This window comes from Natator depressus, chromosome 13 (genome assembly GCF_965152275.1).
Source record: "Natator depressus isolate rNatDep1 chromosome 13, rNatDep2.hap1, whole genome shotgun sequence".
Classification (NCBI taxonomy): domain Eukaryota; kingdom Metazoa; phylum Chordata; order Testudines; family Cheloniidae; genus Natator; species Natator depressus.
The window spans coordinates 26375620-26398759 of record NC_134246.1 but is presented as its reverse complement, the minus strand read 5'-3'; the positions used below and the strand labels follow the sequence as shown (position 1 = coordinate 26398759).

General features: G+C 50.0%; 1 protein-coding gene across 1 annotated transcript in view; it reads right to left on the bottom strand.

Annotated features, from left to right (window-relative positions):
- Positions 1-23140, bottom strand: part of AHCY (adenosylhomocysteinase) — a 53808-nt gene that overhangs the window by 28256 nt on the left and 2412 nt on the right. Inside the window, exons 2-4 of the mRNA XM_074970292.1 lie at positions 17956-18146; positions 15190-15265; positions 9458-9610 (exon numbers count right to left, since the gene is read on the bottom strand). Of these exons, the coding sequence (XP_074826393.1) occupies positions 9458-9610; positions 15190-15265; positions 17956-18146 (420 nt within the window). The remainder of the gene's footprint in view (positions 1-9457; positions 9611-15189; positions 15266-17955; positions 18147-23140) is intronic.

Here is a 23140-nt window from a genome sequence, read left to right as displayed (position 1 = left end):
TGCCCCTGCCATCTCTCCAAACACAATTACCTTCATGTCTCTGGAGCCTCATCTTCCTGCAGTGGAGTTGGGGCAGATCAGTGGTGTAACGGAGACAGGCACTATGTACTGAAGGTACTTCTACACCATCACCATGGTATCTGAGCACCCTACAGGCTTCGTGTATTTATCCTCACAACACCCACGTGACGTGGGGAAGTGCTATGATCCCCAGCTGACAGACTGGGAACTGAGGACCAGAAAGACTAAGACTATGTCCACACTATGCAGCTTCTAGTGACATGACTGTGCCACTAAAAGGCGCGCAGGGTAGCCGCTGTCTGTCGGCAGGAGAGAGCTCTCCTGCCAATAAAGTGCTATTCACACCGGCACTTCTCGTTGGCAAAACTTGTGTCTTTCGGGGGGGGGTGGTGGTGGTGGTGGTGGTGTTTTTTTAAAGCACTTCTGAATGACAAAAGTTTTGTCTTTCACTTGCCAGTGTAGACAAAGCCTAAGTGACTTGGCCAAGGTCACACAAGAAGTCTGGGGCAGAAAAGGGAACTGAACCCAGGTCTTGGGAGTCCCAGACTAGCTCTCAAACCACCCTTCCTTTTGGCCACCGAGTGGCCAATAATCTGATTCAGGACATGAGTGGCACTGTCGGCAGGCCCAGGTGACGAAAATGTACTATGGGTAGGTCTCCATGTTTGTCATGCAGGTCACGGAAGTCACGGATTCCGCGACTTGCCACGACCTCCGTGATTTCTGTGGAGGCCAGTGTGGCTGAGCCCAGGGCTACCCAAACAGCTGGTTCTGGGACAACCGCTCAGGTGGCCCTGGGACCAGCCCCACCGGCCACTGTTGGAACAGCCCCGCAGCCAGCCGCTGCTGGAGTGACCCCGGGGCCAGTCACGCTGTCCGCTGCTCAGGCGGCCCTGGGCACAGCTAGCCCCTTGGACCGTCAGAGCAGCAGTTCCTGGGCAGCCAGTGCAGCCACTTCCCCAGGCAGCCCCCAGCTGGTGCTGCGGCTGCCCCCCCCCGCCCCCACAGCAGCCCCTCCAGATGCCCTCCACCCCCAGCAGCCGCCCCCTTAAGATTTAGTCATGGGTATTTTTAGTATAAGTCATGAACAGGTCATGGGCCCGTGAATTTATTGTATCGCCCATGACCTGTCCATGGCTTATACTAAAAATACCCATGACTATAACGTAGCCTTAACTGTGGGACAATAAGGAACAGCTTTATTTTGCTCCTTTACGTTTTCCATATGGGAGGGGACCAAAAACTGAAGTCTACAGGGCAACTGACACCTCATGCCCCCAAAAGACAGATTCCCCAGGTGACCTGTAACAGAGAAATACAGCAGTCAGGCCATATGATTCCATCAGGATGGGCCTTGCATTGCTAGGTGGTAGCTCTCCATTCAGTGACCTATGCTAACTAGAGCAAAACTAGGCAGATTTCAGACTGGTGCTCTCTGAAGCTCAGGAAGCCATGCAGAGATGCTAATCCCACAAGCTCACCAGCCACCTGCACCTCCAGCCAAGAGAACGTTCACATGTAGCATTCACAGAAACGGATTTAAAGAGCACAATTCTTGAGGGAATGAAGCCTGGAGTCAGATTGAGTTATTTTGAAAGGCTGAAGGATGGGACTTGTTTTCCTAGCTGAAGGTCACTCTGGGACAGAAATCTGGATTCACTTAACTCACTGGGATTAAATTTCAACACCTTGATCTCAAATTGCTCCCCAGGGCAGCAAACACCACGTTTGCCTGCTGTGGGACCGTGCTCAGGCTTTAGCAGTAAGAGGGTCATGCTGGCAAGGGCAGTCCAGAAAACATCTCAATTATACAGGAAAATAACCTGGCCCCTCTTAAGCAATTAAACAAACCACTGGCTGGCTGGCAAGAGGGATAGTCTCACGGTGCAATGCTCCTTTCCCAGGCAGCATTCTGACGGAGGTCATATGGTCTTTGAGGTTTTTGTTGTCCCTCCTCCCCCATTTAGTGATTCATGGCCTATGTGCATCCCCGTTCCAAGTGAGTGTGACAAAATCCTTCTGGGGGTGGGGAGGGTAACAATTGAACAGCAAGTCCACCCAAGCCTGCTGAAGAGAGGTCCTGGAGGGTAGTGGGAGCTGGAGAATGAGCCCACCCTGCACTCACTCTCAGACAACAGCTCCCGCGTCCTAGGGGCTGGGCTTGGCTTCCCACTCCAGGCATACAGGGGCGCAGCATGGCTCAGATTTGGCCTGGCTACCCCAAAATCATGATGGCGGAGGGGCAGCCAGTCCAAACCCAAGAAGCACCGTGACCCGGCAGATCGGGGATTTGTTGTTTTATTTTGGTGGGTTTTTTTAGCACAGGGATCTACCCAGCACCAGTCAGGTCCTTGTGCCCCTCAGATACCCTCCTCATAGACCACTGTTTGAAAACTCTGCTCGACTTGACTGAGCAGGGGCCTGGGAATCAGGAACATCCAGGTTCAAACTTGTTTCGTCACCAATTCAGTGGCCGTGCTCTAGACACCTAACCTCAGTTTTCACCTGTGCAAAGAAGAAGACATACCTCATAGTGATGTTTCTAAGGACTGGTGCAAGGTCTTGGATGGTGATTTGAAGGGATAAAGTGCTATTCCACCACATCCTTAACACATGATTCAAATCAATGAATGGGTCACTACTCAGGTTTCCTCAGTAGAAATAACTGAGTTCACACGTGCCAGAACCAGAGTGGCCTTTTCTTTCCCTACAGACTTTAGCTATTTCACTAAACATCAGATCCATGGGAACTATACCCAAAGGCACAAGGCCAGATGAAAGATCAACATCAGCAGGCTCTATGAGCCACACAGGGGAACATTTTCAAATGCACCCAAGTCACTTAGGAGCCTAAATTTCATTGAAAGTCAATAAGACTTGGGCTCTTAAGACACAGAGGCACTTTTGAAAGTTTTACCCACAAGGCTTAGGTTTTAATTCGAAATTTCAAGACCGTGGAATTTTTTTTTTTTTTTAATTGTGATGTTCTAAAACCCTGGGGAAAAGGAATTCTGTGAAGTGAGACTGACAAGCCACTAGTGCCTGGGAAAAGGACAGTGACTTGGTTAGGTTTGGCACATTTATTCCATTTAAATGACTGCATTGCCCAAGCAGAGCATGGAGCTGGAGACAGTCAATAGGACTGCTGCTGACCCAGGAAAGAAGCTGTGCTTTGACCATTGCTTAATCCTGAGGCCCAGGGACCAGCCATGGCAGATTTCAAAGGTAAGTGTCTGTGCTGCTCTGTCAAAGACAGCTTCTTCCATCCCCTCGGATGGCAAGTAGAGCAAGGTCCTGGCAATTAGGAGCAGTGGTGTAAATGTAACACCAGGAGTGGGGATAAAGCTAATGAGCTGCCAGGCCCCCCAGGATGGAGCAATGGGCTTTGCTCACTCTCAGCTGCCCACAGAAGCTGTGAGTGTGGGAGGTTCATGGGATTAGTGACAGCACAGAGTATTCCAGGCAGAGGTCACACTGTGAGGGAGGAACTGGTAGGAGGAGCAGAAGTGGTGAGATAGGCCAGGGACACTTCTCCGGCTCCTGGAAGAAACGGCCTGGAGTGGCTCCAACAGCATCAGCTGCAGCCAGCCTGCCAGGCTCCTGGAAGGAAGGTTGTAGCCCAGGGTCAGACTGGGGGGAAAAGAGGAAGTGGTACTCTTCCCAGCTTCGCGCACACGGAACTCCATTCAAACAGTCCATCGTGGAGATGCTCTCAATACGGCCACATATGTTCTCTGGACTTCCCCTCACTGGGGTCCAAATACATCCATGGGCTTTGCTGGGCTCCTCAGGCGAAGCCCTGTTGGGCTTTCAGGGCATGGCTCCCCTGTGAAGGGGCTCAGATATCCGACCGGCATGGGCGGTGGGTGAATGCGCTCTTGGGGGAGGCTAGCCCTCGACCCCACCCTCTCTGCCCAAGGCCCCACCCCTTCTGTTCCCCCACTGGAGCTCGGAGCACACCGCTCTCCCCTGTGGCTGCTGGCCCCCCTGCACGCCCCCAGCGGGTGGCGCGGCCGGAGCACTCCCAGCCCTGGGAGGGGTGGGTGGCATGGCCGGAGCATCCCCGGCCCTAGCATGGTCTTGCATACCATGGCCCCCTGCCTGCCTGCCCCAGCCTCTCAGCCACAGAAAGGAGCAGCAGGCAGAAGGGGGCCTGGTGGAGCATGGGAGGGGTATGCTAGGCTGTTTGGGGAGGCATGGCCTCCCCCTGCCTATGATACCCACTGCTCATGCCCACTGGGCTCTGCTAGGATCCTTGAGCTTGGCTGTTTCTTCACTCAGGCTGAAAACAACAACTGTCCCACCAAGTCCACTCCCTGGCAGTGCCACAATGAGCATTCACTCTCAGAAGATCATGCAGATCTGCCTTTGCCACTCAGACATGCTCTGATGAAAAGAGGGGCCAGTCACACATGACCAGCTGAACCAGAGAGGGGATGAGAGAGCAGGGATGTGGCAGGAAAAGGAAGTAAAGAAGAATCCTAGAGAATTCCCAACAGAATTGAGTTAAATGAGGCACCCTTCATGTAGAAGAACCCAGTGTTCATATGCAAGATCTCCCTGAGGTTCTCTTTAAGGGGGGGATGAAGTCAATGATACATAGACCAATTGCCAGCACTGTAGTTTAGACCAGAAGCAATAGGTCTTCTCCTTGCCCCAACATCTGTGGAACACCTGTTACAAAAACAGAGGTCAGCTATTGCCTGGAGTATTCCCCCACTTCAAAAGAAGGAAAGACAGCAGCTTAATATGCATGTATCTTATGAAGTGGAAAATTCTGCCAACAAATCAAATTTTTCACAGCTCTCGTTTCTGCCTCACATGGAAGTGAAATTGCACAAAATCAAAATGCACTGCAGATTTCCCTCTCACTGCAATCACAAGGGATTCATAAATCAAGACTCGGAGCAGCCCTACCTGAACCTTAGTCTGAGCCATAGCTCGACAGACACAGCAATGGGCAGTGCAATGCTGCCTTCTAGGGATCCTTTGCAGAGGGACTTTTCTCTTTTTTTTTTTTCCTTTTCTTTTTTTTCTTGGGGCAGGGGGGGTCCCACTGCCAAAAACACACAAAAGTTTGTGCAAAAAAGTTCAAGACTTTGCCAAACGGCTTCAGGACCCCACTTGCACATATGATGGAACAAGAGCTCTAACACCCAAGTGCCTCCAGGGATGCAACCTTGCATTTACGAGGTTGGAGACGCTAATGCAAAGACACATCTGTCATAACTTCACTGGAAGATCATGGAAAGAGAACATGCAAATATGGGGAACTCCTGCTTAAACTCAGATTTGGGTAAGAAAGAGCGAGCAGGAAAGAAGGAAGTGAGCAACAAAGAATTCATGATGCAGAGATGGGTTTCAATGCTTTCCCCAGTGAGAAAGGGCCAAACTCGGAGGAGTCCAAACAAGTCTAAATCAAGGAAGAACCTAAAACAGTATCCACTAAACACTGATGGGACCAGAAGAAAGTAAATTTATACCACTGTGGGGCTCATTTACATCAGCAAGTTTCAACAGTTTAACTTCAGGTGTTCTTTTCAACCCATTTAGTTGAACCGGAGCAAAGGGCTGCATGGACACTTGTTTTGGTTTAAACTAGACTTATTTCTAGTAAGTTGAAACAGATCAGGAATCACGACAAGCTAAACCAAAATAAGCCACTCTAACCACAATCAGAGCATCTGCACAGCAATTCGCACCAGTTTCGCTAAACCTGTTTGGAAAACGACACAAGTTAAACTGGTGTATGCAGAGGATGCCTTGGACTCTCCCAGGGTCAAATTCAGAGATGATGAGCAAGTTAGATCCCCTGGCATTAAACCAGAGCCAACTAAAGCTGAAGTGGAATGAGTAACTCCCACTCTTCCTATGGGCTTCTAGGCTCCCCTCAGATGTACACCTCATCTGAAAGAGGCCATCTCACTTCATATCTACACCTGCACCAACGCCAGTTATGATGTCCTTACACCTTAATCCTAGCATTTCTGTTCCCGCACTAGCAAGGCGATCAGAATCCTGGCTTCTTTCTGTGCTACCCTTATCCTTTCATGTTCCCAGAGGGCACTTTGATTTAATTGTGGTGTCAGGGAGTTGAAGCATGTGGTGCAGCCTGGAGAGGAAATGGATGGGGAGCCACCTAGTGGCTGAGCTCACGAAAGCTCATGCTCAAATAAATTGGTTAGTCTCTAAGGTGCCACAGGTACTCCTTTTCTTTGAGCTTCTGTAGAAGCACTCTACATCAGTGTTTTTCAAAGTACAGGTCGCGGTCCAGTACTGGGTCACAGAATGTCAGGCACTGGGTTGCCTTGCTGATTCAAATTACTGTATAACGATCGTTGCCTAAAGGGCCACGCAGCAGGGACCTGGAGAGGAGAGAGGTAGGGGGTGGGCGGGAACTGGGGAGAGGGGCAAGTTAGGGCTTGCAGGGCTGCTGCACGCCTCTCCCCCGGCCCCGGGCTTGTTGCTGCCAACAGGGAGAGAGGGACCCTTCCCCCAGAGCTAGCTGCTTCAGGCGGGGAGAGGGTTGAGTGGAGTCCTCTGGCCCCAGCCCTGAGGCAGCCTGCCTGCACCCCAAACTCCTCATCCCTGGCCCCACCCCAGAGCCCACACCCCCAGCCAGAGCCCTCACCTGCCCCGCATCCCAACCCTCTGCCCCAGCCGTGAGTCCCCTCCTGCACCCTGAACCCCTCATCCCCAGCTCCACCCTAGAGCCCTCACCCATGCACCCCATGCTCTGCCCTACCTTAACTACACTGCCTTTTTAAGTAGATCAGCAAGGTGAGACAGCAGCTGCTGCCGGCAAGCTCCCTCTGTCCTGAGCCCTGTCGTGTCCCCCCAGCTCTATGGAGATGGGGTAAGCGGTGGGCAGGAGCAGGGGGGATGGGGACATCCGGACATTAGCACCCCTCTTCCCCCCCCACCTACACACACAGCAAGCAGGAGGCTCCCAGGAGCAGCTCCAAGGCAGAGGGCAGGAGCAGCACACGGCAGTGGGGGGAGGGACAGCTGAAGTGCCCAGCAATTGGTAGCCTGCTGGGCGGCACAAGGAACTTAGGGGAGCTGATGGGGGGGCTGCCGGCCCTCCCTGGTTCCAAGCCCCCCCAGCTCGCTCCAATGGGCTGCTCTTTCCGCAAACAGTGGACAAAGCAGGCGCCTGCCAAACAACGTTATAAGGAAGCATTGCGCAACTTGAAACGAGCATGTTCCCTAATAGATCAGCGATGTAACAATGAACCAACGTTAACCGGGACGACTTTAAGAGAGGAGTTACTGTACCAATGCATGACCTGAACAGGTAGTGCCTTGCTCTGTCTTGTGGTGACCTCAGAACCGCAGCATAAGCCTCTGTTGTTTTCACGATGGGGGGGAAAAAAATAAAAGGAACGTTTCATGCAGCTCCCACTGAATGTCCTACAGCAGTAAAGGGTTCTGTTACAGAAAGCGAATTCAAGGCACCTCACTCTGATTCAATGTACGCCTTCCAGGAAAGCTCTCCTACTGTTTAGTCCAATGCTCCCTGGAAGCACAATGGCCACAGACCAACCCCATTAGAGTTTCCACAGAGACCAATCTTTGATTAGTGAGCACTGACGCACTACAAGGAGCAGAGCTGGTGCAGCAGGTTACTGCAGAAGTCTCACCTCTGAGGCCCATGACAAAGGGCAATGAGTTGAATGGTCTCAGTTTAGCCCCCAAGGAACACTTCTCCACAACCCAAAGGCACCCGAGCATTTGGCACAATGGGCAGGTTTCTAAGAGGCGGAGGATGGAACGGCAGGGGTGCTTCAGCTCAGGATGTGGTGCATTAGCAGAACTGTCTGAGGGGCTCTCTGGATGGAGATAGCACCGGGTGTTGCAGGTAAAGAGGTGTGTTTGCATAACTGCAGAGAAGAAGCTGACATTCTTCTTCCCTGGTGCAGTGCTGCCAGTCTGTCACTTCGATGAGCACTAAATTGACTTGTGAGATAAGCCTCGTTCGGTGGTTATGTGTCATTAGCTACCCCCCACATTAACGCCACCCATGCTAATCTATCGTTTCTATGGTATAAACAAGATGACCTGCTCTGTCAGTTTCACTCTTCACTACATGATCCCGATCACTACTGATTTCACCAGTCCTTTCGACTGCTGACATTAATAGGGTAAGAGCATGTCCCCTGTATGTTACATCCTGCAGAAAACTGATCTCAGCTCCTTTCTCTGAAGAAAAGCTGCAGGTGGCCACAGCTTCATCCAGTGACCCCAAACAGAGGCAGCAGAGACAATGTATTAAGGTGAAAAAAGCCCACAACTGCAGGCAGCAACTGCTAGATTGGGGGGGGGGGGGGGGGGAACAGACCCGAACAGCGACCTATGCGATGGGGGGTACTGCCCACACTGGTTCGAAGAGGGCAGAATTGGGCCAGGTGGGCCAAGTCAGCTGATTAAGCAGCAAACAAGGACAATATAAGCTGTGTGGAGGGAGTTTATTGGGAGGTAGCTCAGCTGTGAAGGAAGAGGAGGGGCCTGTATAAAGCCCAGGAGCTCAGAGCAGAAAGGGGCTGGAAAAGTCTGCAGTCACTCCCTGGGAGAAGAGAGGAGTGTCTGGAGACTGTAGAGACAGCCACTCGCAAGAAGGAGGGAGTTGAGAGGCTGGCAACCCTGGGCAGGGAGTGCTAGATGGTAAGGAAAGGTCTCAGGGAAAAGCAGTAAGGTCTAGAAGGGAACAGACCTCAGCTGCCAACTAGAGGGTCCCTGAGCCAGAACCTGTAGTAGAGGGTGGGCCCAGGCTCCCCTGCCAGTCACTGAGGACATAGCACCATGGGGCAGTGAGTGGGAAGACTGCCTAGGACCGAGGAAGTGGCAATGAGGCAGTGAACGGGAACACTGCTCAAGATTGCTGAAGAATGACTGATAACCCAGAAGGGGAAAACGCATACAGTGACCTGGCCAGAGGGCCAAGTCACAAAGAGGCAGCAGCAGCTCATGGAGCGAGAGAGGGGCTGGAGCCAGAGTGAGAAGGACTCAGAGATGGTGTGCAACCATGAGAAGGGGCGTTGACCTCGCAAAGCTAATCCCCAGAACGGCTAGAAGGGGGTACCATCCTACCAGTGAGTTGAGCAACCTGTCACAAGCTAGAGGTCAGCACCACCAAAAGCTCCTGTGACAGGTACCCAGGTCATTTCCCACTCCCAGTGTAGGGGCACAGGGAAGGGGGGACAATACAGAGCTGAGCTGAAAACAGAAGTTTGTGTCAATAAGAGGCTAAGTCCTGAATAACCTTTAACAATTTAACAGGCTAGATCAGAGCCTATTGGCACATATCTGTCCTGCCCAACTTGGAGGCAAAGATTCCCACTGAAATGGAAACAGTCTTATTGTCTGGGTGGGATAGAGTCAAATGTGAATGTCTTTCTCCTTTACAACATCTAATCATAACACAGGGCACAGTTACCTTTCAGGAGCTGTGGGTGTTTGGTATGAACCAGGTTGGTGAGGTCCCCACCGTCATCTAAAATCATGTTCAATGGCTGCCCATCCTTGAAATAGAGGGTCTGCTCGATGCACCACAAGTACTCCTCGTCGGTCTCCCCTTTCCAGGCAAACACTACACCACAAGAAACAGAAGGCATAATTAGTTGGGTCGCTTTCACAAGCATGTGTGTCCATACAAGAGTATAAATCAGAGCTCCATCAGTAGCACTCAGTACCAGAGCCAAATGGTACGGGCTGCCCTAGTAGTCAGGAGTAATCCAGCCTGGAGGCAGTGATAAGAAATTACTCTGCCTTTGCAGCTGAAAATTGAAGGATCTCTTAGAGCGAGCAGGATAGAACTAGCTTTGCCTCAGGTTCCAGGCCACAAAATTATGCAACCTTGGTCAGAGCTTGCCAGACACTACTTCCCTCAAAAGCAAATAAGATGACAGAAAAACAAACCTGTACAGACACACTACCATTCCCCACTTTCTCCCGATTTCAGAGCCACTAACAGCTCTCTCCTCTCCCCAGGCATTTGTGCACTTGGCCTCATGCCTTACTAGGCACCCCAGGCATTCAGCTATTGCAGAGGCGCATCCAGTAATGTTTACGTCTCCTGCCACAGGACACATAATACATTGCAAACTCATGCACTCTTCTTTGTTCAGTACAGGCAGGCAGTCCATCTTGCTACTGCTCCTTCCGCAGATGCACTCAGCGAAGCCACAAGTGAGTTGCCATGTATCTATACACCTTGGGGTCTGGTAGGTTCAATACGCAAAGCAAAAGCTAGAAAACCAAAAGAAGGACTTGAACCCACAGAGAAAGGAAATTCAAGGCAGAGACTGAGCAGCAAGGCCAACACCCCATCTTTAACTTGCTCTCTGGCAATGGGATTCAACTTCCTGAGATGGAACCGGAGGAGGAGGGGCCATTCCAACCTTGGAGACTCTGACCAGCGCATGAGTGACATCATATGCCAGAAAACCGGACCTTGCCTCCCGATTGGTGCACCACCTGTCCGAGTTCCTTGGCATACAAGGACAGGACAAATTAACGAGAAGGACTAGACAGTTTTAAATTACCACAAACAAAAAAAAAAATCCTACCTGGGGAGCCTGACCCCTAATGGCCCATGGGAGTTTAATGGTAACAAGCATTACAGCAGGAATGAAAGAGAATCCCTTCACAAAGGGAGGTAGAAAATGAATTTGGCCATTAATACAGCCTGGTCTCATGCCATGGAATTACTGGCATGCACAGCCATGAGTTTGTACAATTTTTGGCTGACAACGAACTCCAGATTTCCGTAACTTCCCTGTCACACACGAGAATGCCGGCGTTATGAAAAACACAGACATTTGAGATGGACAGTCAAACTGCTTTTGTTTAGTTCATTTCTCAGGTCCGGGCTCTACTACAGACCTGTATTGGCATAACTATGTCACTCGGGGGTGTGAAAAATCCACATTCCTGAGCAGCGACATTATACCAACCTAACCCCCCGTGTAGACAGCGCTGTGTCAGCGGGAGAGCTTCTCAGGGAGGTGGATTAACTACACCAATGGAAGAGCTCTCTACTGTCAGCTTAGAGAGTCTTCATTAAAAGCACTTCAGTGGCGGTGCAGCTGTGCCGACGCAGTGTTTTAGGTGTAGATGCCCTCATTCTCAGTTTGGGGATTTAAATCTGGCCCTTAAACATCATTTCCCCTGGGGACAAAGCAACCATAAAGGCAGATGATCAAACGTCCTCTGCACGTTTTCAGCAAGCCTTTGAGGCAAGGTGCCAACATATTCAGAGGATCCGAAAGACTTTACAAAGGTGAATATCACCCCTGCTTTAGAGGTAGGAAACAGGCACAGGGCACTTACGTGACTTGTCTTACATGCTAGAGCAAGTCATTGGTGGAGCTGGGACGAGACCCCAGTAACCCTGCTTCCCACTGCTCTGCTCTAGCCACTGGAAAATGCTGCTCTGTTTGATCAACAGCATTGGCTCCATTGCCCTTTTCATCACCATCACACAGACTGTGTGAAGAGCTGCTGATAAATCACATTTCTGAAAAACACTGAATTGAAACTATTCTGCTTATATGGCACTTTCTCTTCTCAAATTTTACTACTAGAGGCAGGTGCCTGAGCATAGGAGCCATGTTCCTCAAGAGCTCACGACCTGTTGCTTCTCCTCCTTAGCAAAGCCTTAATCAGCTGCCTATGAGCCACACTCACTTCAGCAAGAACCTACTGTGATCTCAACAGATTAGGTTCACAGGCAGGAAATAAGCATCAGGAGTGGATGAATGTTTAATGAGCAGCTTTCTTATGCCATTGTCTCTGGTAGTACAAGAGAAGGAGAAGAAACGGAGGCAGCCACTCCCAACAGATCACTCAGTTTCCCACTAGACATCTGCACTAGGGTGGAGGACAATCCAAGAGGCCAGGGGTGGGCAATAATTTTCGCAGGGGGGCCACTCCACGAATTTTGGTAAGTTGTCATGGGCTGCACATTTCTAATATATTAATGGAGGGGGTGTGGGGTCTCGGAGGGAGTTTGGGTGCAGGAGGGGGTTCTGACCTGGGGCAGGGGTGCAAGAGAGGGTGAGAGGTCTGGGAGGGCGTTTGCACCAGCCCGGAGCTCCCTCCAGCACCCAGCATTGGGGTGCGGGCTTTCAGACGGAGTTTGGTGCAGGAGGGGGCACTGGGCTGGGGTAGGGAGTTGGGGTGCGGGAGGGTGTGCGAGGTGCAGGTTTTGGCAGGGAGGTACTTACCACAGGCGGTTCCCGGCCAGCAGCGCAGCAGGGCTCAGGCAGGCTGCCTGCATGCCATGGCCCCATGCTGCTCCCAGAAGCGGCTGTGGCCAGCTGGTGCTGGCACATTTCTGTGTGCCTCTTAGGGGAAGGGGGGCAGCGGGTCTCTGCGCGCTGCCTGCGCCCACAAGCACTGCCCCTGCTGCTCCCATTGGCTGGTTTCTGGCCAATGGGAGCTGTGAGGACAGTGCTGGGGGCGGGGGCAGAGCGCAGAGACATCCCAGCAGCAGCCAGCTGCTTCCAGGAGCGGCGTCAGGCCACAGCAGGCAGGCAGCCTGCGAGTGCCACGGGACTTTTAGCAGCCCAGAGATTGTGAGGGGGCAGCCAAAGAGCCTGGCAGGCTGGACAGAAATGTTAGATGGGCCGGATCCGGCCTGCATTTTGCCCACCCCTGTAACAGGCCCTACAAATCTGCAAATATCTGCGAACCATGTTTACAGACCATCAATTGGAAAAGGATACACATTTTGCATCCCCACAGGGCTCTAAGTATCACTCTACATGGTTCTTCACCAGCCATTATTTGGTTCTGACCCTTAGAGGGGACTGGGACCCTTAAGTGTCACTCAGTTCTGAGTTGAAAGGAACCCAGATACTTTGAGGGAAATATGGCTGAAACAGTCAACTTTGGGGGTTGATACCCCAAAGAAATTGCCCAGTTTCACATGACTTCCAAATTAAACCACAACCTGGCCGCAGGCCCTGCCTGAAACAGAGCCTCAGACTTGCTCTCACCTGGGTCATGTTTCAAATTTGTAACAAAACTCACCTGAAGTGGGTTGCATTGAGCGATTTGCCAACAGGGCTTTAAACATAGAACTGCATGATCCCCGAAACCTACATTTCAATGCAAAGTGCCAACTGTGCTAGCTGCAAAATGCAACAACACTGGGAAACCCCTAACTACTCAGGGCAAATGGCAGCCACACCAAAAGGGACAGAAATAGACAACAGAAACCCCCAATCTTCACATCAGTCAGCAGCAAGACCAGGCATAAATGTAGAAAGTACAAAAAGCAACCAGGAAACTGGGACTGGCCTTCCTTGCCTCCTCTTTTTGTTATGCAAATGATCCCTCGCAAGGTTAGTGAGGTTCTGATGGAGCCTTTGTGAAGTGGATTCAAGCATTTGGAGTTACTGCATGCAAAATGCCTGGGATCGTCAACTGCTGCTCTTCCACTAAAGAAGAAAAGTTACTTAAAGCAGGGACTACTCCCAAGCCTGATGAGCCTTGGTCACACTAAGGCGTCTTCAGAGCACGTGTTTACATTGATACCATGGCTTTCAGCTTCTATCACCTTCCAACCTACAGCAGCAGCAAAAGAGCAGAGTTTAGCTGCTAAAGAGTTTCGGGGATGATAGTCTACACAGCAGGCATAGCTTTGGCCTCAACACATCTCAAATGCTTCCACTGTAGCCAACCAGAAAGGCCACTTCATTGAATATTTTGGGGTCAGCATGTTCTCTTTAGCCAGTTAGCCCTGGGTCTGCTGAAAAGCCCCAGGCACCCCACTCCATAAACACCATATGCAGCCGTCACTTTTATCATCTCTGCCAGTTTAATGACCTTAGGGTTTGTCTACACTGCAGATGGGAGTGAGCCTCCAGCCCGGACAGACAGGCTCACCCGAGCTCCGCTTGAGCTAGCACTAGCGGTGTGGATGTTGCAGCTCTGGGTGGGCTTCAGAGCCCAACCTGTTGTCTGAGCCACAACGTCCGTGCTACTATTTTTAGTCCACTAGCTTCAGCTGAGCTACCGGAGGTTGTCTACCCAAGCTTGCTCTCAGCTGTGGTATAGACAACCTCAGTGAACAGAATTAAGAAAGCTGCTAACCTAGCTCCTTTAGCTTGTATTGCAGCATTAGTCATTCTCAAGGTAGCTGGATGGCTGTTGGACGTAACCCAGCTTGGATTAAACTCCCTGTGGTGTAACAGACACTACTTCAGAAGGTAATTTCTATCCTGGAGTTTATTATCAGAGCTTGATTTGCACATACTTTGATTAGCTAAAACAGGCAGCCTAAACCACTTAGGGCATGGCTACACTTGCAGATGTAGAGCGCTTTGAGTTAAACCGACGAAGTGAGCTGTAGCTCACGAAAGCTTATGCTCAAATAAATTTGTTAGTCTCTAAGGTGCCACAAGTCCTCCTTTTCTTTTTGAGTTAAACCAACCTTCGTAGAGCACAGTAGGGAAAGTGCTGCAGTCTGTCCACACCGACAGCTTCAAGCACACTGGCGTGGCCACATTTGCGGCCCTTGCAGCAGCATTGGGAGCGGTGCATTATGGGCAGCTATCCCAGCATGCAAGTGGCTGCAACGTGCTTTTCAAATGGGGGGGGGGGGAGTGTGACAGGGAGTGTGTTGTGTGTATGTCGTGGGAGAGAGAGGGTGTTTTTGGGGGGCTGAGAGCATGTCAGCATGCTGTCTTGTAAGTTCAGACAGCAGCAGACCCCCCCTCCTCACCCCCCCACCTCTCTCTATCTCACACACACAGCACTCCACACTAATGGCTTGCTTTGTCTCGAACAGATAAGCAGATGGCTGTCAGAAATGGAGCTTTCAAAGGGCATTTCCGCATTCCTACAGCCGATTCCAAACAATGACAAGAGTGGCCACTTGACTTAAGGGGATTATGGGATGTTTCCGGAGGCTGATCAGAGCGCAGTAAAGCAACACCTCGTTCACACTGGCGCTGTGGCGCTCCAGCGAGGGCACAGGAAACGTTATTCCACTTGCGGAGGTGGAGTACCAGCAGCCCTGTAGCTGCAGTCAGAGCGCTCTACGTGCCTTGCCAGTGTGGATGGGCAGTGAGCTAGTGTGCCCAGGGCTCCTTTATTGTGCTGAAACTTGCAAGTGTAGCCAAGTGTGGTCAGAGTCAAATGAGACCACAGAGGACTTACCAGGAACACCGGCTTTAGCAACGGCAGCAGCAGCATGGTCCTGAGTGGAGAAAATGTTGCAGCTTGACCATTGTACCTGGAACATAACCCAAGAGTAGTTTTACTTGTTGAGCAAACTCCCTAAACAACAGGCAAAATAAAAGTGGTCTTTGTTCTAGTTTTAGCAGCTAAATGAAGAGGAGCTGGGAGCAGGGAGGAGAGTAAGTCAGCCCAAATTCCTGCCTCATTCACAACATCTGCAGAGGTTACTGGAGAGACTAGGCACTGAACTAGGACCACTAGAAAAATCACTCAGGGTAGGAGAGCCAGGCTGTTCTAATGTAGGTTCCTCTTCTTAGTGATCAAAACCCACAGTGCATCACATGATCAAACCTCACAACATGTGAGAGATTCCACTGGACACACATTCCACTGCAGATACTAAGTTTAGATAGGGCCCTACCAAATTCACAGAGGTGAAAAATGTGTCACGGACAGTGAAATCCGGCCTCCCCCGTGAAATCTGAACTTTGGTTTACTTTTACCCTATAGTATGCTCTAGGGTAAAAGTATACAGAAGTACACTGTTTCTCAAACTGGGGATCCTGACCCAAAAGGGACTGCAAGGCTATTATGAGGGGGGTCATGGTATTGCCACCCTTACTTCTGCGCTGCCTTCAGAGCTGGGCAGCCGGAGAGTGGCAGCTGCTGGCTAGATGCCCAGCTCTCTGAAGGCAGTGCCACCACCAACAGCAATGCAGAAGTAAGGGTGGCATGGTATGGTGTATTGCCACCCTTACTTCTGTGTTGCTGCTGCTGGTGGTGCTGCTTTCAGAGCTGGGCGTCCGGACAGCTGCTCTCCAGCCACACAGCTCTGAAGGCAGCGCAGAAGGAAAGGTGACAATACTGTGACGCCCTCTTTGGTCGGGACTCCCAGTTTGAGAAATGCTGATGTAAGGGCTTTACATGTTTATATTTTGCTGTTTTTAAATACATAATTTTCACGCTTTGTTACAACACCGTGAAATTTAAGATTTAAATACCTGAAACAATGAAATTCAACATTTTTTAAAAATTCTATAACCATGAAATTTTCAAAAATGGACCGTGAGTTTGGTAGGGACCTAGTTATAGATGTTCACAGAATGCAGAATATGGCAGGGTATTAAAAGTTTAGGTAAAGTATGAAGTGGATACATCTGGAATAGATTTTCAAGGAGCGCCTGTTGTGTTGAGCACAAAACAAGGCACATGCAGAAACTTGGAAAAGCCAGAAATGCAGCTGAAATGCCACGTGCAGTAGAAGAGTTTAAGATTTTGCTCACCCAGCTCTTCTCTGCTTTTCCTGCTGGCCTAATTGCTTTCCACAAACAAATCTCATTATAACTAGATCAGGCAACTAGAAGAGTACCATAACGTAGCTGGGCTGCACTGAACAGAGTGTTTGTGTGCTTATGTTCATGCACCAACCTATTCTAGAATCTCCTATGCATAATGGAGACACACAAGTCATTGCTGAACAGACTGTTTGCTTTTATTCTTACTGCCCTCTCTAACGAGCACAGTGGTGAGTTTCTGCATGCTTACTCAAACTAATTAGCTCACTAAGGGAGGCAATCCTTCAATTCTTATACAGGTAGTCCCATTAAAGTCACTGGAATGACCCACGCAAGTATAGGCTGCAGTATCAACCCTTAAGTGTCTCCGTATTTGTGCCTACACAGCAGCTATCTGCCCTTGAAAACAAGCACTCAGATGCACATGTGTAGGTGGTATGTATGCACCACTTTTATGTGCATAATTGGAAGCATCTTGGAAAATCTGACCCGTTTTCTTTCATCAAAGAGTCAGTTCACCCAGCCTCCTCCTCAATGCTTTTCTCTGAACTCATTCCAATTTGTCACCATGTTCCTGGTAATGAGGGACCCACAACCCAAGAATGATATTCCACGTGTCTCCAACGGGTATGTTAACACTTGGAAGAAAACTCTTACAAACAGTCTACAGGTCACTTTCCAATTACGCACCCTTTGCAACCTGAAAAAAAAAAAAAAAATCACAACACACTTCTCTGTTGGAGGTTCTTGTATGGTCCCTGTTACCATGGCATCAGCTGCTCAGAATCAAGAATGTATCTTCAGCACCGCATTGATGGAAGGGGAAGTGCTCTTATCTCCATTTTACAGATGGGAAACTGAGGCACACAGAAACCAAGTGACCTGCTCAAGGTCAAACACAGAATTCAACCTAGGCTTCCAGAATCCCAGCCTAGCACTATATTCACTGGACTCTCCTTTCCTCCCTAACACTGTCATGCCCAGTTTGAAAGCCAGATGCTGCACTCAGATGGATTCAGAAACTTGTTTGTTGATCTTCAGGTGACAAGGATTAGTTTTTAATGCAGATTCATCTGCTTTGGAGGCAGCCACTTGAGGTTCGGTGTTACCAGCAGCCTGATAATAGTGCTGGATGTCATGGCTCAGGACCCTGATCTGACAGCGGCCTTTAGCCATGGTGGGTACATGATGGCTCTCATGCCAGAACAGGTTACGGAGATCACGAGCACCCCTTCCTGGCTGAAATGGGCACTGGCATTAGGATTCTAGAGAAGAAAGGCAAAGCTTCTGAAGGGAAACAGAAGATGCACCTCATCTGTTTGCAAACAGTCTCTTCAGTAGTCTTTTCAGAAGGGACTGCAGCTGTTTGCTAAGATTTCCTGGTGTAATGACATAAAACAAAACCAATATTCATGCCACCGTGAAGAGGAAACCCGAGATAATACTTTACCTCAGCACCCAGAGCCACCAGAGTATCTATCAGAACTGCAGTCTGCACAGTCATGTGAAGGCAGCCTGCGATACGCGCTCCCTTCAGTGGCTTCGATGCTGCGTACATCTCCCGCATCTTCATCAGCCCTGGCATCTCATTCTCCGCAATCTCGATGGCCTTGCGACCCCATTCTGCTAGGCTGATGTCAGCTGCAACAGAGGGATGACATGTGGTTGGATTGGGGCTCAAATGCATAAAACCACAGTATCCACTCACGTGCAGGTTGGCATTGGCTGCAACTGCTATGGATCCATGAAGGGACATCCAAGCGCGACATGAAGAAGCAGCTGAGAGAGAGGAGGCCCAGCCCCCCCTTCAGCTCCTAAAGTCTTTGCCTAGCGTTGTGTAGGTCTTTATGCAAGGAAGCCTCTTCAGCAAAGTTTTAGAACACGCGCTTTCAAATGTACCTAAAGCCAAGCATTTAAGGCCCTTCTCTATGTATGTAAATTAGAAGTGACACAATTTTCAATATTACCAACCCTTTTCACTTACAAGCTTTCCTGTAAGCATTTGCATTCACAAATTTTAGCCCACGGGTCTAAAACTGAGTGCGCGGATTTATTTTCAGAGCATACGGATGTGTGTGTGTAAGAATACCTCATGCAAGAGGCCTAACGAGTTGAAAAGGGCCCAGTTCCACATCCCTTGCGGCTGTTATGACCAACTTCCCCACCCAAGAAAAAAAATAACAAGATCAAGCCTAGGTAGGATTACTAGACCCTGTGATTCAAAAGTGTCATTTTCCAAGTCCTACAACTAAAAAAAATTAGTAATTTACTCAACTGTGCAAATAAATTTTACACTAGAGAGAGAATTCATAGAAGTTGTCAAGAGTTCTTCTACCCTAAATCCACGGGGTAGAGAACAGGGCTCAAAAATCAGAGCTCTGGTGCCAATCTTGCCTACGGAGGCAATTCTCTCCATAACAAATCACATCAACAGGTTATTCCTAAGTACCTTGCATTGTTGGCCTATGCTGAGTGTCACCTGCCGCCTTGTTATCCAGTTACCTGGCTTAGTCAGGCTCTTAAGGAGCCCTTCACAATACTCTTTAGGTCTGGTCTACACTGGGGTGGAGGGGGGATCGATCTAAGTTACGCAACTTCAGCTACGTGAAAATAACGTAGCTGAAGTCAACGTACTTAGATCTACTTACTGCGGTGAGTCAACTGCTGACACTCCCCCGTCGACTCCGCCTCTCGCTCTGATGGAGTACCGGAGATGACGGGAGAGCGCTCGGCGGTTGATTTATCGTTTCTAGACTAGACACGATAAATGGACCCCCGCTGGATCGATCGCTGCCCGTAGATCTAGCGGGTAACGTAGACAAGCCCTTAGTCTCACATCTTGATTAACTTAAAGAATTTTGTGTCATCAGCAACTTGTCACTTCTCTTCCTCCTTCGGTTAGTAAAATATACACAGATTCCTAGATTAAGGCCAGAAGGTACCGTTGTGATCACCTAATCCAGAGGTTCTCTCAACAGGTTTTTTGATGGCCTCAGAATTCAGCCACCAACTCTTGCTGGTGGCTGCACTGTCACTTTTTCCTAAAATACTTAACTTTAGGAAAAACAAATAAATATGCACATATACACATCCAAATAACTGTAATTTATTTATGTAGGGTGGGTTTTTTGTGTGTGCAGATTCAATAATAAAAATAATGCTGTGAAAACTTATATTTGTATGTTTGTTAATGTCACTTTTCACAGCACACTTAGTAGCGAGCGGAGAGGCTGTGATACATGATACAGTACTTGTATGTTTGTTAATATCACTTATCACAGCCTCCCAGCTAGCTAAGTGTACTGTGAAAAGTGATACTTTCAGGTTCGTTAATATCACTTTTCTTAGCAAGCTCCAGGACAAATTAAGCCCTGGATGGGGGGAGGGTTTGAACGGGAAGGCAGCAGGGGCCAGCGGTGAGGGGGGGATGGAGGTGGGGCCTGGGGGAGCCAGGGGGCCACATGGCTGCAGCTGGGGGTCAGCGCCTGCTACAGCATGCTCAGAGCCCAGGGCCGGAGCCGGGCCGCTGAGGCCAGGGGTCAGCACCAGAGGCCAGCTCCTGCCGCTGTGCTGCTGGAGCCCGGTACTGGAGCTGGGGGCCAGAGCCTGCTGCCACACAGCTGGAGCCAGGAGTCTGCGCCCAAACCCCCTCAACCAGGCTCCTGAATTCCCGTCGCTGGAACCTGCCGCCCAACTACCCCAGGGCTGAAGCCCGAGCCGCACTGCCCACTTCACCCAAGGTGGGTCAAGAACTCACCTTGCTCCTGCAGCGTTGTGCCCCACCTGTCTCCAGAGGCGGTATAGGGCGGCACACCGAGGAGCAACAGGGAGGGAGGGGGAGAGGTCGATGTTCTCCCCCGTTCCCCAATCTCAGCCCAGGAAGTTGTCATGGCCACATCTGAGAAATGCTAACTACTCTGAGTTCTTGTATTAACACAGGCCAAAGAGAATTTTACCCAATAATTCCTGAATTAAGTCCGTAACTTCTGTTTGTGCTAAAGCCTATATTGTATGTTGTGGACCTCTGACCGTGGCCATTACTGACTGCTTGGGAGTGGGGAAACGCCAGGGGAATTGAGCCCAGGTGATTAATGCCAGTTGAGGTCCTGTTTCATGGGGACTCTGACCAGACAGTAAGAGCTCAAGAGAGATTTCTGAACAAGTGTGGCAGATAATGAGAGACTGGCAGCTTGACGGTCAGTCACCATCCTTTGGTTCTGTTTGTACAGGGTCTAGCACAATGGGGTCCTTGTCCATGATTAGGGCTTGCAGGTGCTATGATAACACAAGTAACAGTGGATTTAAATTGGGCTGAGATGCAAAACTGCTGACAGAAACAGCACTTCAGTTGGCTTCCACTAAACCACCACAGCAGGGTGGAAAGGCTGGTTTGTTCTTTTTAATAGTCATAGATCCCAAAGCTAGAAGCAACCATTGTGATCATCCGACATCCTATATCACACAGGTCAGAGAATTTACCCACATCATTCCTAGAGACTATCTTTTAGAAAAACATCCAAACCTGATTTTAAAATTGCCAGTGATGGAAAATTTGCCACATCCCTTGGTAAATTGTTCCAATGGTTAATTACTCTTACTGTTAAAAATTTACACCTTATTTCCAGTCTCAATTTAACTAGCTTGAAATTCCACCCATTGGATTGTGTTATACCAGCGGCTTTCAACCTGTGGTCCATTGACCCCTGGGGGTCCACAAAAGGTTGTCATTACCACAGAACTGTGGTTTTCAACCTGTGCTCCATGGACCCTGAGGACTATTTATAAGATTTACAAAAGGGTCCGCACCGCCATTCGAAATTTTGTAGGGGTCTGCAAATGAAAAATTTTAAAACTACTGTGTTATACCTTTCTTGTCTACGATGAAGAGCCCATTATTAAATATTTGCTCCCCATGTAGCTACGTACAGATTGTAATCAAGTCACTCAATCTTCTATTTGTTAAGCTAAATAGAATCCTAGGACTAGAAGGGATCTCGCAAGGTCATCTAGTCCAGTCCCCTGCACTTAAGAGAGGACTAAGTATTATCTAGATCAGTGGTCTCCCACCTTTTTATGCCCAAGATCACTTTTTGAATCTAAGGGCAACCCAGGATCTACCCTACCCCTTCCCCAAGGCCCCGCCGCTTCCCCAAAGTCCCACCCCACTCACTCCATTCCCCCATCTCTCCATCACTCGCTCTCCCCCACCCTCACTCACTTTCGCCAGGCTGAAGTAGGGCGTTGAGGTTCAGGAGGGGGTGCAGGCTCTGGGCTAGGGGTTTGCAGTGTGGGAGGGGGCTCTGGGCTGAGCATGGGGAAGAGGGTTGGGGTGCAGGAGGGGGTGAAGGGTGCAAGCTGTAGGAGGGAGTTTGGGTGCAGGAGGGGGCTCCGGGCTGAGGCAGTGTTGAAGTGCAGAGTGCAGGCTCTGGAAGGGAGTTTGGGTGCAGGAGGGGGTACAGGGTGCTGGCTCTGGGAGGTGGGTCAGGGCTGGGGCTTCGGGTGCAGGTTCAGGGTGCAGAAGGGGGCATGTGGCTCCGTGCGCTGCTCCTGCCTGCAAGCACCACCCCCACCAATGGGAGCTGCGGGGGCGATGCTTGCAGGCAGGAGCAGCGCACAGAGGGAAACCCCTGCCCTCCCGCCCCTGGGGCCACGCTGGCTGCTTCTGGGAGTGGCATGGGGCCGGGATAGGCAGGGATTCTGCATTAGCCTCAGCCACACAGCACCACCGGAGACTGCGATCAACTGGGAGATCCTCTAGGATCGACCAGTCGATCACTATCAACTGGTTGGTGACCACTGATCTAGATCATCCGTGACAGGTGTTTGTCTAACCTGCTCTTAAAAATCTCCAATGATGGAGATTCCACAACCTCCCTGGGGCACTTTATTCCGGTGCTTAACCACCCTGACAGTTACAAAGTTTTTCCTAACTTCCAATGTAAACCTCCCTTGCTGCAATTTAAGCCCATTGCTTCTTGTCCTGTCCTCAGAGGTTAAGGAAAACAATTTTTCTCCCTCTTCGTTGTAACTATCTTTTATGTACCTGAAAACAGTTATCATGTCCCCTCTCTGTCTTCTCTTTTCCAGACAAAACAAACCCAATTTTTTCCATCTTCCCTCACAGGTCATGTTTTCTAGACCTTTAATAATTTTTGTTGCTCTTCTCTGGACTTTCTCCAAGTTGTCCACAGAACTGGACACAATATTTCAGTTGAGGCCCTATCAGCCTGGATTAGAGTGGAAGAATTACTTCTTGTGTTTTGACAGGTTTCAGAGTGGTAGCCGTGTTAGTCTGTATCAGCAAAAACAAGGAGGAGTCCTTGTGAAACTCATCCTATTTACTTCAGACCATTTCTCCAGTTTGTCCAGATCATTTTGGGTTTTAATTGTATCCTCTAGAGCACGGGTGGGCAAACTTTTTGGCCTGAGGGCCACATCTGAGTATAGAAACTGTATGGCGGGCCATGAATGCTCCCAAAATTGGTGTTTGGGCGTGGGAGGGGGTGAAGGCTCTGGGCTCTGTGGTGGGGCCAGAAGTGAAGGTGTCCAGGGTGCAGGAGCAGGCTTCAGGCTGGGGCAAGAGGGTTGGGGTGAGGGCTTTGGCTGGGAGTGCAGGCTCTGGGGTGGGGCTGGGG